Source organism: Sceloporus undulatus, chromosome 4 (assembly GCF_019175285.1).
Source record: "Sceloporus undulatus isolate JIND9_A2432 ecotype Alabama chromosome 4, SceUnd_v1.1, whole genome shotgun sequence".
Classification (NCBI taxonomy): Eukaryota; Metazoa; Chordata; class Lepidosauria; order Squamata; family Phrynosomatidae; genus Sceloporus; species Sceloporus undulatus.
Genome location: NC_056525.1, coordinates 11,365,466 through 11,381,318, shown reverse-complemented (window position 1 = coordinate 11,381,318; position 15,853 = coordinate 11,365,466). Strand labels below are relative to the sequence as shown.

Genomic DNA, 15,853 nt, shown 5'->3' with positions numbered 1-15,853 from the left:
CTCAGATCCGCAGTCACTCCTGTTCTAGCAATGCAAAGCGTGATGTTTTTCCACACCAGATCCAGAGTCACTCCTCTCTAGCAATTTGGATTGAGATTAAAACATCATGTTTTTCCACACCTGGTTGCCTTTCTGTTGTCCTTGCGAAGTGAGGGAGAAGTCAGTACAATTCCAAGCAAGTCACATGATGCGGACTCAAGCAAAGGGGAGTGAGTGCACATTGTATTACCACACCAGAGCATACTGTGAGGGGTCAACGATTTGAATCGGCACCCTTGCACATGCTCAGTGGGGCTCTGGATGCTGCCCTCCTTCCCTGCCCCCTCCTTAGCTGTCATCCTTCATCGGGGTCTAGGAGAAGGCAGGGGATGATGGGATAGCTCGTTGGGGTTGCTGGGGCCAGGATCAGGATGCAGGAGCAGTCAGGGGATGATGGGATAGGTCGCTGGGGCCAGGATCAGGATGCAGGAGCAGCAGGGATGATGGGTTAGGTGGCAGAGGGGGCGAGATGGGGATGCAGGAGCAGTCAGGGGATTGATGGTTAGGTGTCAGGGTGAAGGAGTGGAGCAGATCGGGGTCTAGGAGGACGCAGGGGATGATGGGATCGGCTGGTTGGCAGAGAGGAGGAGATGGCGTGAAGGAGGAGGGGAATGATGGAGCAAGACACAGGGGCCAAGGGGGGTGGCATCGGAGTGCTTTTCCACACCAGACCAAATCACAGTGCAATCGAAGGCAGCCAGGAAGCGATTTCTCTGAAGCCACTTTTTTTTCCATTTTAACCAAAATGAGGGGTGACTTCAGAAACACTGCTGAAGCAATTCGCAAGGGGCTCCCATAGAAATCAATGGTGTCTGATAAAACAGTCCCTTTATGAGGTGAAACCGCATCGTTGGAAGTGCAATCACTTCAGAAGTGAGCTGGAACTGAGCTACAAAACCACCCCAAAGCTCCATGTGATATACTCCATAGATTCAGAAGCCTGCAGTCTGCTTTGTTCACTGAACTACTTCTGTTTCATGAAAGTGCAGTATCTGCCTTTTTGTCCTCCTGAGATATGAAGTAATTTCCTGAGATTTTGTTGCTGTTGAGTTCTAATTTCTTTATTCACAAACTAACTAAGAATAGCCAATATATTTTACAAGATCAGTTACTTTAATGAGAACTTCCTATCCTAGCTCAAGGTTATATTTCAATAAACAGTAGTGACTGCAGATGCTTTAGTGTTTTTTTTAGCAAATAATGTGTATATAGTTTGCATCTTTCCCAATATGTAAAATATAGGGAGGAATCACTAAAATTAACATCACACCTATCATACAAATTAGTAGCAGTTCAAACGTTAAGACTGCATTCTATGTGCGCTTGTCTAGGAGATGAACTTACATAGGATTACAGTATAAGGAGGGCTTGCCATATATTCTAGTGGGGCTATCAGTTCAAAATGCAGAAGAAATAATATATTCTCACATATGAAATAATAATTCTGTAGGTAAAAGTATTTGATGTGTAAGCTACCTTTCAACAGCAAGGGGGACTATGACTGGCAGTGTAAAATAAGACATACACAAATTCCCAGCTGGAACAATCCTATTAGGAGCAATCGCTTCTCTTCCTCTTCCCAAACATTAAATCTTGGCATTCATTTGACATTGAAACATGGAGTATAATGAAGTCTTTTATGTAGGCGATATTTTAAAATCAGGTTCTTTGCCTATAATGTTCCTTACTTAACTCAGAAGGTACCCTGGAGTAACTAGCTTTCAAAATGTATTCCAGAGATAACAGAGTTCTTTATAAACCTATGGGAGTCGCTCAAATTTAATAGCACACAAACCTTCTTGAAGGATAGTTTGCCCATGACTACTGATCTTCCCTGCAATACACAACAAGGTAGCATTGAAGGTGTGGTAACCTTTAAGCCAGACTTGGGGACCATGTGCCCTCCAGATGCTGTTGGAATGAAACTTGATTAGAACCAGCCTAGATAGTGTAGTGGAATGCTGGACATGATAGTTCAGCAACTTCAGAAGGGTAAGAATGTGCCCCTAGACCAAAGGTGGGCAACTTTTGTTCTATGGAGGGCCAAGTCACCATTTTCCACCAGAATGCTCTGTAACACAGTTGGACCTTGGTGTCCGTGGGAGATCTGTTCTGGACCACTACCACCCACAGATAAAAACAACAACACAGGACTGATGGAACTTGGCATCTGCAAATGCTTAAATCCATGGATGGTTAGTCCATGGACAGCAATGCCCCTCTGTATACTAACAGAAAAGACAATGAGGAAGGTAAACAAAGTTCAAGATTCAGAGTAAAAACAAACAAAAACTCTATTTTAGGTAAAATGTAGAAAGTCTGTTTTCCTCAGTTCCCTTTTGCTTGTTTACAAGTAACCAAACAGGATCTGGAGGGAACTCTTTTTATCAGCTAAGTGAATTCCTTGCCATTATTCTAATATTGAAGAATACTCCCTTACAAGTATATGTGATTTTTTTTCTTGAACAGGTCACAGTGTTTCATTTTCAAATACAGCAGCTTGGACATAGCCAAGTTTTTTTTAAAGTTAGTTGGCCCTCAACTTAACATCTGCAGATTTTATTATTTGTGAGTGTCTCTGGAGTGGGGGCAGGAAGAAGGTATGAAAGTGAATGAGAGAAAGAGAATTGAGCTCCTTCCTTCTGCTGTACCTGATATCCACATGTGTGCCCAGCCACAAGAGAAAGGGACAGGGAGGGTGAGTGAGTTCTCCAGGGACCTTGGCAGTTGTGGAGCACAGCAGAGAATGGCGGAAAGGAGCTCTGCTCCTTGTACCTTCCACGGTCTCCCTGTCACTCACCTTGGCCACCTTTCTTTCCTCTGCTGTGCCCGGCGCTTCCATGTGCACCCCAGTAATGGGATATCTAGGAGGGCAGGCAGGTGGTGTAAGCCAGAGAGTGAGCAAGACCTTGGGGGAACATGGCAGAGGCACCTCATCTCCACTCCCTGCCCCTGAGAGGGTCCTATTGAGGAAGCAGGGGTACAGCTATTTGCACTTCCCTACTTTCACAGGGGCCCTATGCCCCAAACAGCCATGAATGTGGAGGGTCAATTGCATTTTCAATTCCTTCTGAAGTCCATAGCAGTTATTTTATGAAAACTTGTTCTTAGATAGAACACACTTTCCTAAATAATGAATGAACTAAGCTGTGTTTTTCTGCTTTGCAATGGTACCGCCCCCTATTATGAGAGTACCTGATAAGGTAATGTCAGAATGATAGGAAGGCAGCTAAGTGTTTGTCTGATCTCCTTGGGCTCCTTTGTTCTTCCTGCACTGTGTCCAAACCTGGTGGATTTCTGAATGTGAATGTGAATTGAGCCCTCTCTCCAGTCCATCTACCTTGGTCCAGGCCTCAGAGGGAAAGAAGAACTGCTGGACCTGATCCCTTTCCCCACCACCATTCCCTTCTCCTTTTGTGTCGTGTCTTTTTAGATTGTAAGCCTGAGAGCAGGGAACCGTCTAATTAAAAAGATTGTATGTACAGCACTGTGTAAATTTACAGCGCTATATAAATAAAGCTTAATAATAATAATAATAATAATAATAATGATAATAATAATAATAATAATGGGAATATCATTTTTTGTATAACAGTATTTTGATAATTGGCATGTATCTTTCAACCTGAATGACATTTGTGAACCTCTGTGGTAGGCACTGTTAGAGCATTCTGTCACTTGTGCTGCTCTGCAGCATACCATGTTGTGTATTTTAAAGTATTAATAATCTACCTATGAGTTTTTTAAACATATAATTGTTCATCCTATGGAATAAAAGCGTGTCTATGTGTATGTATGTAAATGGTCACATCTCGAATCCCACCTTCAACCCCTTTGGGGAGAAAGGCAGGATATAAATCCTGGAAATAAAATAAATAAATAAATAAGCGAGCTTTGGAATTGAGAGTTAAAATTGTTAAGATTCCTTAACTTTAAAAACTATTGTTTCTGTGTAGTACTTTTCTTCTGTGTTTACCTAACTGAAACATTTTAAGCAGGTGTAACATGTGTAGTTTTAAAACTCAGGAGGCCAAAGGTTTTTTGGATTTCCTACAATTGATTGCTTACCTGGTCCCTCAAAGGGCAAAAGTTTGGACGGAATAGGATCCTTAGCACTGAGAGGTATCAAATAGAGGTCCTTGACATGTCTGTTGTTATTAGCTACCACACCAAATCGGCCACGACTGCTAAAATAGGAGTAGAGAGAAATGTAGGCAACTTCCTCCTCTTCTGTTGCAGGATGGAAACGGATCAGACATAGTTCCTACAATACAGAATACAAAGGAAAACACTGACCTATTCATAATTAATAAAAAAAGCAACTAAGGGCAATATAACATGAATAATTGCAGAAATGACCTCAAAGGATGTATATATTTAAAAACAGAAACAGTGTATCAGTTAACTCTCCCCACCCCACCCCTCTTTACCAAATAATTCAAATTAGCATAACATCAGACCCTTGTCAATGTAATCCCTCCTTCCAACTGTCATCTTCTGGGCTGGGAAGGAGTGAAAGGACAGGCCCAATGCCATCGGGCCCAGCCTCAATTAAGAAAAAAACACCCTCCCTCCAGTCCATCTGCCTTGGTCCAGGCCTCAGAGGGAGAGAAGAATGCTGGACCTGATCCCCTCCTCTCTCACCATTCCTTTCTCCTTTTGTGTCGTGTCTTTTTAGCTTGTAAGCCTGAGGGCAGGGAACCGTCTATTATCCTCTCTGTTGTAAGCCGCCTGGATTCCCAGTGATTAGGCAGCATATAAATAAATCCTATTATTAATTTTACTTCACAGTGATTCATGGGCATAATTTTTGAAAATGTAAATAACTCTAGTGTGTCAAATATAACAGAAGCCTTATTACCACAGGAGAGAAAAAGAATATATAGAAGGAACAGGCAGAAGAGCAGTTTATATTGTTTTGCTAATTTTAAAATTTCACAGACAAATTCTTGGGTGGGAACCAGAGAGTTACTGAAGAAGGGGAAATAACTCAGAAGAAATTTTATTTGAAACAGTAGACCTGTATCCCATACTAAAAAAATATTTTAAGCACCTCCCTCTGAACACTATACCCTAATGATTGGGATAAATATACAAGAAACTCAAAAGCAATCTCTACTGCTCTCTTGGGCAGCATAAACAGTTGTATGGATAACAGGATCCCATCCACTATTGTTATTTCAAGCAATCTGAATCCCTTCATCATTACCAGATTTAAAGATTAAAAAGTTACAGATTTTTAAATGAATACCTTTGACACTGAAGACTTGAGTTTGCCAATATAATCCCACACTGTCTTTGGTGAGATTCTTCCTCCAATGTGAATTGTATCTGGTAAATCCTAAATAAAAAGGATTTGCATGGTGTGAAAGAAAATCACAATTTGAGGACAAAGTATGCTGTCCTTAATACATCTTCCAATTAACAGATCTTATCAGCAGAATGCAAAAAGAAGGTATATTGTGAAGTCGAAGGCTTTCATGGCTGGCATCCATAGTTTTGTGTGGGTTTTTCAGATTATGTAATGTCAGGAATAAACTCTTCTAGAACATAGCCACACAGCTCGAAAAACCCACAAAAAGAGGTATATTGTTACTGTGCTGTACCCAGAATTGTTCATAATTTTTTGAATCCTGCTCCTTCACACCTCAACTTCTAACTGAAAACCTATGACCAAATTAATCCCACAACCCATCGATGTTCAAAATCTGGGACTGGGCAAATGTTACTTTCTTTTAGAATCTTATATGAGAGTGGGTGCTCCTTAAACTTTCATTTCAATACTGTACTTTCTTTCTATATGGGAAAATGGAACTATGTTTGACCTTACAAAAACACTGCTTTCAATGATAATTAGGGTCTTGTATCCACCTACTGTTTTAATGCAGAACAGATTTCCAATAATTTTGGAAATAGACATACAAACTATTTGGTTAGGTATGATATAACTTTCTTTTAGTTGAAAGGCTGGAAGATACATTAAAGGAGGTTAAAGGCCTAAAGCTCAATCCCTCTCATACTAGGCTCAGAATGCAACATCAGAATGCAACCTTTTTTCTACTTTGAGAAAGTTTTATACCAAATGTGTTATGACCACAGCAAATAGCAGGTAATGATGAATTTGTTACAATACCTTCCTGCTCTAATGAAAGGAAGGACTGGCAGTTGTTTCCTACCCACACCATTTTTAGTTGCTACACTTTATAAACACACAAAGCACAATACAGAGCCTCTTTCTCATCAAAGTATGAAATATTTTATGAACAGTTTAATTTATGTATGAAGTGTCAGCCATATCCTATGAATCTTCTATCCAGTTTCTAATGTTACACTCCACCATTATTTGCAATGAGGGAAAATATTTACTTCAGCATGAATGGTAAACTGATGCCGAATGGGGAGTCTGCACAAAAAATAAAGTATTTTATCCAAATGCATCTGAGGAAGTAGGCTCAAGTCTACAAAAGCTCATGCTACCAACTTCTATCTCTTAGTTAGACTCACAGGTGCTGCAAGATCCTTTTGGATAGGTATTTTATCTGTCCCTTTTGAACAGGCTGGTGGTAGAAAGTCATCTTGCTCTATACCAAGTCTCCCATAATGTGACTTGTATTAAAGCAGAAATGTTCAAATCTCTTTACATTAATTTAGCTGCTGACTCCACCTAGCTTCCATGTCCTGTACTGATTAGTGAATTATTACAACTCAGACCAAAAATGAATTACAAAAGTCTGATCTGTGTAGCTTTCAGTTTCTTAAACATGTTTAATATGGAATATAGCTTCAGATAAGGTTCACACACAAAACATAAGCACTTTGAAGTCCCACCTCACTAAGGTAGTCAAAGGACCCAGAGACAGGATATGCCTTGGTGACAAACTTGGCCACACTCTGCATGTTGATGAAGCCCTTCCAAATGGTGTTGAGACGAGAAAGAAAAAGGGAAGTATCTCCTTCTTGAGGGGACCGTATCTCTGACATACTGTAAAAAGAAAATGAACATACTGGGTTAAGTAGGAATCTCCATTGCCCTTTCCACAGCTACTTCTCCATCACTAACATTTTAAACATTTTTTTTAAAAATTGCATCTCTGGTGCTACTAGGCTTTACCACTCAATGTCATTAGATGGATATTTTAGCAAAACAAATGAATCAAACATTCAATTCCAAATTTAGATTCATTTGTGTACATTAAATGTAAGGTTAGTGGTCACAAATTATGCATAATTAATTTCCTGATCACATTATGAAATTCCTATTAACCTTAGAAGTTGAGTTTGTAGAACTGTGGCTGTTTTTCTTTTGTACAGAAGAGAGTGTTCTTAGACAAAAGTAAGATGGTATCAAATCATTAGCTTCTTTTGGGTGCAGAAAATGTGTATTTCTATGTTCCCCAGCTTTTTATACATTTGGCTCCTTTCATGAACCACATGAGACTGAACAACTGCAAACAAGCTTTTAAATATAAGATGCTAGAAGCTTACTCATCTTCTCTTAGTAGGATACATACCTAACATTTAATGATGGTGCACCTGCCAAGTATCGTGTGTCTGACGAGGATGATGGTTTTGTTAATATTGACTTTGGAGTTGGTAAAACAGATTTTGATATTTCTAGTTTACTTTCTCCTACAGGAACTGTGTCATGTGCTGAGAAAGGAGGTAATACAGAAGTCCCAGAAGAAACAGAGGCTGATAAAGTACTCATAGCAGTTCTGGGATCCTTGCCAGACACTGTCACAGTAGTGGTAACGGTACCAGCATAAGACATGGGATACAGAGAGCCCTCATTAGCTAGAGAAGATTCGGGGTTATTTTGTCCTTGACTTAAAGGAATGTAAGTTTTTTCCATAATTGGTAGAGAAAGTGTTTCAACTGTAGCTACAACTTCAGGTTCTGGTGCATTCTCCAGTTCTTCTTCTTTTGTAACCTCCATATCATCTGATGGTGTTGAACTTTCCGACTTTGGTTTTATCTCTGTCTTTGGTTCTGCCTTTTTAGCAGAAGAAAATCTGGGTTTTTTTGCAGCTGGTTCTTCATCAGATGCTGAAATTTGACCTATATAACAGACAAAATAAGCATTTATCATTGTGACCCAGTGTAGTCTGAAGGACTAGCATGTGCTGTAGTCTGAAGGACTAGCATGACCTGAGCCTTTCTGTGTCAGCATGTGGTTACAGAATCCTCCCTCCCCTCAAGGGAGACTAGACTAAACTTTACTTTTAGGTGGGCAGAAACATGGAGGAAGGAGTGAATGTTAACAATCATGGAGCAGATAACATTAGGCAGCAAAGCAAAATGTTTTACACGCTATGCTTCAGAAATCAAGGAATCTGAAATAAAATAAGATATCTTGCTTTTGTAAATGGCAGCTAATAAAAAGCAAGTTACCAGTTTATTATATAAAAAGTATTCAACTAAAAATCTGGAATTTTGCTGAAAATGCAGCAAGTCAATGAAATGACTAATGATGTTGCAATGGCTAAATATGGGGTTATACTGAGAGCAAAATCAACATTACAGTTTATTCTCATGTTTCTACCATATGGTCTTCAAGCAGTATTATAAAATATGCACATACCTGTACATATTTTGCAATTCAGGTCAAAAAGATGGGCTCGATGCTGACTTGTTGTATCCTGTAACATACTACTGAAAACATCCAGAACAGGAGTGCTGCTTTTCTCTGGGGCTGTTCGTTCCGATTCTTGCTGCTCCTAAAAACAAATGCAGACAACCCAGATGATGAGGATATGCTGATCTACCATTCATTTCAACTATCTGCAGGCTTTGCTCTGATTAAAAACAAAACATGCAGTTGTTTTTAAAAAGCATCAATTATCAAAATCAGGACAGAATCTGTCTTGGAAAAAGTGGAGAGGGGTAACCACAGAGCTTCTGTAAGTTCCTTGCAAGAATTCTGGGTTGGAAGGGGAAATGGAGCAGTAGGGTTCATAAAAGAGGAACACAGGAAATATGTTGAGTAGACTGGAGTATATCATGTATTAGTCCCTTTTGAAGAGTAGCAATTTCCAATGCAACACTTCAGCGCATCTCTGGTATATTGCTGTTTAATATGAACCCCAGAGTAAGGCTCGCCAAGGCTATGAAAAATAAATTTATTACTTGTTGATGCTGTAGCACATGCTCAGCTGCTGAATGCTTACAATGGTTTCTGTTTTCAAGATGTCAATATATTTTTCAACAATTTAATACGCCCCATTTTAGATTTTATAGTAATTTCCTCTGAAAAAAATACAAAATTTCAGGAAATCATGTGTAGATAATTAGCTGTAAACAGGCACCTCAACTAGTTAATACTTACATCAGAGTCAGACACTGGTGGAGAATCTTCCATGTTAACATCTGGAATGGGTTCTTGTTTTACAGCTATTTTTTTATTTTCAAAGGTTTTGCGTCTAGGTGCCATTATCTGTTTTAAAAAAACCCGATTTATTTGTATACACAAATTCACAAAACATATCAGTTAAATTTTAATACTGTTTTGTAGCCAATCACCAACCAGCTGTCAGTATTACTATGTAGAAAACTAACAAATTAATATAACTAAATATTCCATAAACGTTTACAAACAAGTCTGAACAAGTTACTGTATATCAATTTGCTATTTGTAAGTTTTAGTTAGCTAAAAGGACAGTCATATCAACAATCTTTACTTAACACTACAGAAATTTATTACTTACTGCTTTGGCAGGTTTCTCTTTCCACATAGAAAGCTCTTTGGATAAAAGTTCTTCTGGCTTCATTCTTACTAGCTTTGACAAAGGGAGGTCTTCTCGAAGAACACGATGGAAGAGACCCTGGAAAGATAGGACTAATTTGATTATCAGCTAAAAGAGTGCCTACTTATGCATAGATAAGTAAATGGTGTTACCCTGTTTATGAATTTCTTCTAAAAGCTATCAACTAATAAAATTAATAAGAATACATTATACACAAATATTTTTGCATATTTCAAGAAGAAACATATTTTAGAGTAATTTGATGATGTACGAGGGTCATTCAACAAGTACTTAGCCTCACCACCTGATGGCGGTGCTGTTACAAAAGAGTTTTACCATTGTACAGTACATTCTTTTAGAAGCCTACTGTAAAAGTTTCAGTCAATTCCCTTCATTTGTTTTGTTTTGATAGCCTTTGGAAGCGAGCATGTCGGTCAGTTTTACAAAAATGGAAAAAGAGCAGTATCATTCGGTGATTCGATTCTTGTTTTTGGAAGGAAAAATGCGCAACGAAATCAAAGAGCGCTTGGATGCTGTGTACGGTGACTTCTCCTTCGATGGCGACCGTCAAGCATTGGTTCAACGAGTTTGTTCGTGGCCGCACATCGGTTTTTGATGAGCCACGCCCAGGTGCCTGTTCTATCGGCCGGAAAGGTGATGGCCACCGTTTTCTGGGATTCACAAGGTGTGATCCTCATCGATTACCTCGAGAAGGGTAAAACAGTCACAGGGCTCTACTATGCCAACATTGGGCCAATTTCACGCTGAATTGAAGAAAAAACAGCCCTGTTTGGCGAAGAAAAAAGTGCTGTTCCACCACGACAACGCGCCGACTCACACCTCCGCGGTCGCCATGGCCAAATTGGTCGAATTGGGCTACAATTGCTGCCCCATCCACCGTATTCTCCAGATTTGGCCCCCTGTGACTTCTTTTTGTTTCCAAACCTGAAAAAGTCATTCGCCAGGAAAAGATTTGGGTCGAATGAGGAGGTCATCGCCGCCACAGAGGCCTATTTTGCAGACCTCGGGAAAATGTATTTTTTGGACGGGTTGAAAAAGTTGGAGCATCGCTGGGCCAAGTGTATCGAGCTAAAAGGAGACTATGTTGAAAAATAAATCGCCACTTTTCCAAAATTTTCATTTTTCTTTTGTAGGCTAAGTATTTAATGAATGACCCTCGTATATACTGAACAGACTAATGATATACATTGGGTCTTAGTCCCTTTTTCCCACCCCAATTCTGAAAATCTGCTCCAGAGGAGTGGAGGACAGTGTAAAAGGAGTCTTATCAAAAGTATCTTATAGTCAAATAAAAATAGGTTGTCAGGAAGCTGTTCACTCACTTTTCCTAATACAAACCTGATTTTTGGGGTCCTTGAGGTTGAACATAATACTGCGATATTTACTCTTATACCGATTATCTGTAGCTTGAAATAAATTAAACATCTCCTTTTCAATATTCAGTGCAATCTTTCCCACTTCATTTTCTGTCATGACCAGATCATCACTGTCATTTACTCTGCCAAAGTAAGAAGAAAAGAATACTCAAGACACTAATAGATACCTCAGCCTATCTAAACACAGCTATGGGTTATGAAATCTTCAATTACTAATTTCATTACAAAATACTGAGCTCAGTGAGGGATCATCTAAATTTGACTACCACCTTGTCCTAATGTGATCTCATGTCCTCCAACTGTACCTATTTGGCTTGGACGGTTACTTTTTCAGCTGTCTTTAAAATGCCCCAGTTCTACTTTCTCCTCCCCCTTTCCCTATTTATCCTCAGCTTACTTCAGGTAGTGTAAAAATTCAAAGTGCAAAAAGTAGTTTGTATCAATTAATTCAGAGCAGGGAAAGAAGAGGAAAGGGTGGAATCTTGCCATCCCCAGTAGTCTCAGGCAGAAGTAAACTTCTACTCCCTCTCCTAACTTGTGCTTTCTTCTTCATTAATAACTTTTGCATTCTTGGCCACAATCTGATGTTGCTTGGTCACACGTGTCCTGGCTTTCATATGTGAAATGTTGGAGGTTATGTGATATCTTCTGTGACATCTGATCTTGCTTATAACCAAGATTAAATTTGTTTCTTATTTTGAACTAAAGATTATAATATAGGGCAACTGGTGGTTGACACTTTCAAAAGTAGAACAGAAACATGATTTCTATATTAAAATACAATGCTGTTTTTTAAAACCCCAAAAGAATTTAAGGAAGAGCAGTTAAAATTGGCTGTGAGACCTTCTCCTGACATTTAACTTTCCACATATTAAAATCTTAAAACATAAATGTATGTTTTCTTCTCACTAAAAAGACTTTTTAAATCATGAGATCTTAATTTAGATCTTACCTTTTCCACAAAATTTCTTTAAGGGATCGTCGTATATTTTGACGAATTTGGGAATTCGGTTGTGACTGACTGGCATTCACAGCTAATCTGGTTTGTGATGTTGTAGACGTTGTGGAGGAAGTAGAAGATGTGGTGAGTTTCCTATACCCACCAACCATGGTAGAAGAGGCAACTGGTTTTTTGGAAACTGAAGATGTTCCATAGGACAGAGATGAAGACTTTGATGTTGAAACATTACTTGATGTAGGTGGACCAGTTGAAAGCGAGGATTTTTTAGGTATCACTCCCTTGAAATCTGCTGCAGAATGTTTAATGGGATGCTTAGTTAATGAAGTACTAGTAAATACAGGGGGTTTCTTTTGCAGGAGATTTCTGTTTTGTGAAGACATCTGTTTTTCAGCAATGGAAGTCGATACAACAATTTTCTTCATTGCTGTAGAAGGTTCCACTGATTTCTCTTCACTCTTCCGCTCTTCTTTTGCTGGTAGAAAAATAAAGCACAATGTGCTATTTAAATTATGCTATTCTGGCAATATTACAAAGCTCCAAATATGATCCCATAGTACATGGGATTTTTCTAGGGGTTTTGTGTATATATTTAAGTCTTCTTATGAAATCAGTGGGATTAAAAGAGAAACTTTGTGCGGATTGTACAATGAAACTACAGAAATCCTGTTTTAGGCCAAGCAAAACATGTCTATTATGTTTTAAAATACAAGATAGTGACGAACTTCTAATATTTTTCCTAGGCACAGACCAGGATTTCTGAAGTTACATTGCTTCCACTAGTTTCATTTTTAAAAGGTGCCTTATTTTTCTCTACATTTATTGGAGATGGGTAATTTGTAAATCCTGCACAGAGATGACTGAAGGGAGACACATGAGGCATAACCAGGCTTCTCATTATCACCAACGTCTGGTTGCTTTCCTTGCCTGGAAAAAAAGGTTTACTGAACTGTATGTGAACTATAACCATTTTTAATTAATAGGAAAGGGTATAATTTTACAGTAAGGAGAATAGATGTATTGCAACAACAGAATTATTTCATCTCTACCGTTTTCAAAATAAAAACAGATCCATCTTCAAAGATTGCACACATGGGAAAATGTTACAATAAGAAGCATACAGCAGTAAGTATAAATAAATACAATAAGTAAAATTCAGTGTATTAGCGCTAGTATTTCTTACTCCTGCTTCCCTTCCATAGAGTTAAAAGTATATACTAAACAACTATCCCATAGTTCCTACAACTACAATACATTAGCCCTGGGGAAGGGAGGAGAAAAGAGAGAACAAACAATCTAAATTCTTTAACAATCCCCATCCTTATTCCTACAATTTTGAATATGCTGAACAATCAGTGTCTTAACATGGCCAGGAAAAACTGATTAATAAATTGTCTCAGGAGAGAACGTTTGTGATCAGTGCCAGACTGAATAAAACTAGCTTTATCTTACTAAGCAGTATGACTTCATCGTAAACATTTTAGAATTCTGTTTGTAAAAGCAAGTAAACTGTTTCACAGCACTGTCTCTGCTCTCCGTACAAATTCTGAAAATCTGTGCTACCCACAAACAGACATCATGTCCACACTAGCTGCTTGTGCATCATGAAACCTGTATTGTGTGTACTGTTTCTACTTATGCTTTGCATGAAGGAGCAATCAACAAAAGGAGGAAAAGAAAGCCCACCTTCTTTTGCAGTTTTTAAAACAGCAACAGTAAGGGGATTTGTTATTCACATCCTGTAATTGTATAACTATTACTTGGTATTGTGTTTCAAATTTATTATCGTAATGTCAAAAGCTCAACAGAACTATTTTGTTATCACAAAATAATCACCAAAGCTTGCACTTGTGCATGTGTCCTCTATATCTTGAATACAATGACATGATCAATGATAGCATAAGAATGTATGTGCACACACGTGAATGCCTCAAATAATGAAGTCGGCAACTCAAACTAGTCATTTAGCACAGTATCATGAAGAATTCAGTGCACAGGCACCTTCAAGCATTTCTGCTCTTGCATTATGTTGTTTTTCTGCTTCAGCGACCACAAAAATGGCTATAGAACTTCATTCAAACTTCTGGTGTATGTGGGAGAAACTACATAAGAATGTGCCCAGTTCATGTGTATAAAACAAGCATCAGTGGTAATTCAGTTATTATATTGCAATAGGTTAGTTCTACAAATGAGGTTGTGTGTGTCACTGAAGAAAGACACTGCATTGAACCATTCTAGAACATTGGTGGTAGGCAGTCCGATTGTATGCACCTCCATAACAAAATAATGGCCAGAAAATCAGATGTCAGGACAAAGGAGTCAAAGCTTTCTTTCTTAATGAAATACTAACTTAATGTGATTCTGAGAGAGAAATACACTGCCACATTAAAGCAAATGAACCCACACCTGCTGTCTGCAACAGTACAAATGGGACAAAGACATCCTCTCAATGGAAACTAGCTTTAATTAAGTGCAACAAAATTGTCAAAATGTAACTGTATCAACTTAATTTTGGGGGAGGGGAATAGCAGGTGGACTCTGATTGCTTGTGGAAATGTAAAGCAAAGGTTAAATTAACAAATGGCCACCAAGTAACTGTAAAGTGTAAAGCAGCATTTCTTTGCCATGTTTATTTCTTACATATCACACTCTCTTGATGTAACTATACATTAAAGACTCCAAGTAGAGGTAGTTGAAGCTAAGGCGGCACTTACCCAGCCATTACTAGAATACACTTGTCCCTCCATATTTGCGGCTTTGACTTTTGCAGATTTGATTATTCACAGATTTTATTAATATCTTCTCTCTAGGAACATCTAGGTCCTCTTATGTGATTCTATGGTCAACTTTAACCAAAGGTCGCACTGAAGGACTTAGAGATTCCTAGAGAGAACACTCCACTAGGCATTTGTAGCTCCTCCAGTGCAACTCTATGGTCAATGTCTGGCAGATGTTGATCACAGAGTTGCACTGTTATTATTATTATTATTATTAACCTTTATTTATAAAGTGCTGTAAATTTACACACACAGCGCTGTACATACAATCTTTTTAATTGGACGGTTCCCTGCCCTCAGGCTTTACAATCTAAAAAGACACGACACAGAAGGAGAAGGGAGTGGTGGTGGGGAAGGGTCCTTTCTAGTAGGATAATACATATAAAATACATAGCAATACAGGAAATGATTCAATAAAACAGACAACAAAAGAACATCACTGGAAGACCTAGAAATTCCTAGAGAGGTGTTCTCTCAAGTAAAAACAAATGTTTTTGTTATTTGCGGTTTTTCCACATTCACGAATGTCCTGTGCCTCTAACTTCAGCAAATGTGGAGGGATAAGTGTACAAGCAAACTACTACTGGACAAAATTACAAGCTTTAAAAAGGCTGTTAAGACGGATCTCTTCCAGCAGGCCTTTCCAGAATAGAGAACCCAGCCTCAGAAAAACGTCTGGGAATAAGATACTGCCGCTCCCACTGACTGTTTGCTGAGTGATGTTGTTGACCCTTTCAACTTGTATGTTTTTTGTTTGTTTTTAAATTCTGCATTGGATTTTACACTTTTTTAAGGAGGGGAGGGCACCTGGGATTTTATATGTGCTGTATTTTTAACTTTGTTAGCCGCCCCAATTCTTCTCAGAGGAGCGGGATACAGATAAATTATTATCATCATCATCATCATCATCATCATCATCATCATCATCATCATCATCAT

General features: G+C 38.6%; 1 protein-coding gene across 3 annotated transcripts in view; it reads right to left on the bottom strand.

Annotated features, from left to right (window-relative positions):
• Positions 1-15,853, bottom strand: part of DIDO1 (death inducer-obliterator 1) — a 56,797-nt gene that overhangs the window by 11,337 nt on the left and 29,607 nt on the right. For 2 of the 3 annotated variants that reach the window (XM_042461655.1, XM_042461657.1), the window contains 9 exons: positions 12,132-12,612; positions 11,142-11,301; positions 9,744-9,860; positions 9,365-9,472; positions 8,621-8,756; positions 7,551-8,097; positions 6,868-7,021; positions 5,291-5,380; positions 4,108-4,303 (listed from right to left, as the gene is read on the bottom strand). In XM_042461655.1, the coding sequence (XP_042317589.1) occupies positions 4,108-4,303; positions 5,291-5,380; positions 6,868-7,021; positions 7,551-8,097; positions 8,621-8,756; positions 9,365-9,472; positions 9,744-9,860; positions 11,142-11,301; positions 12,132-12,612 (1,989 nt within the window). The remainder of the gene's footprint in view (positions 1-4,107; positions 4,304-5,290; positions 5,381-6,867; positions 7,022-7,550; positions 8,098-8,620; positions 8,757-9,364; positions 9,473-9,743; positions 9,861-11,141; positions 11,302-12,131; positions 12,613-15,853) is intronic. The other variant, XM_042461656.1, reaches the window with a different exon arrangement.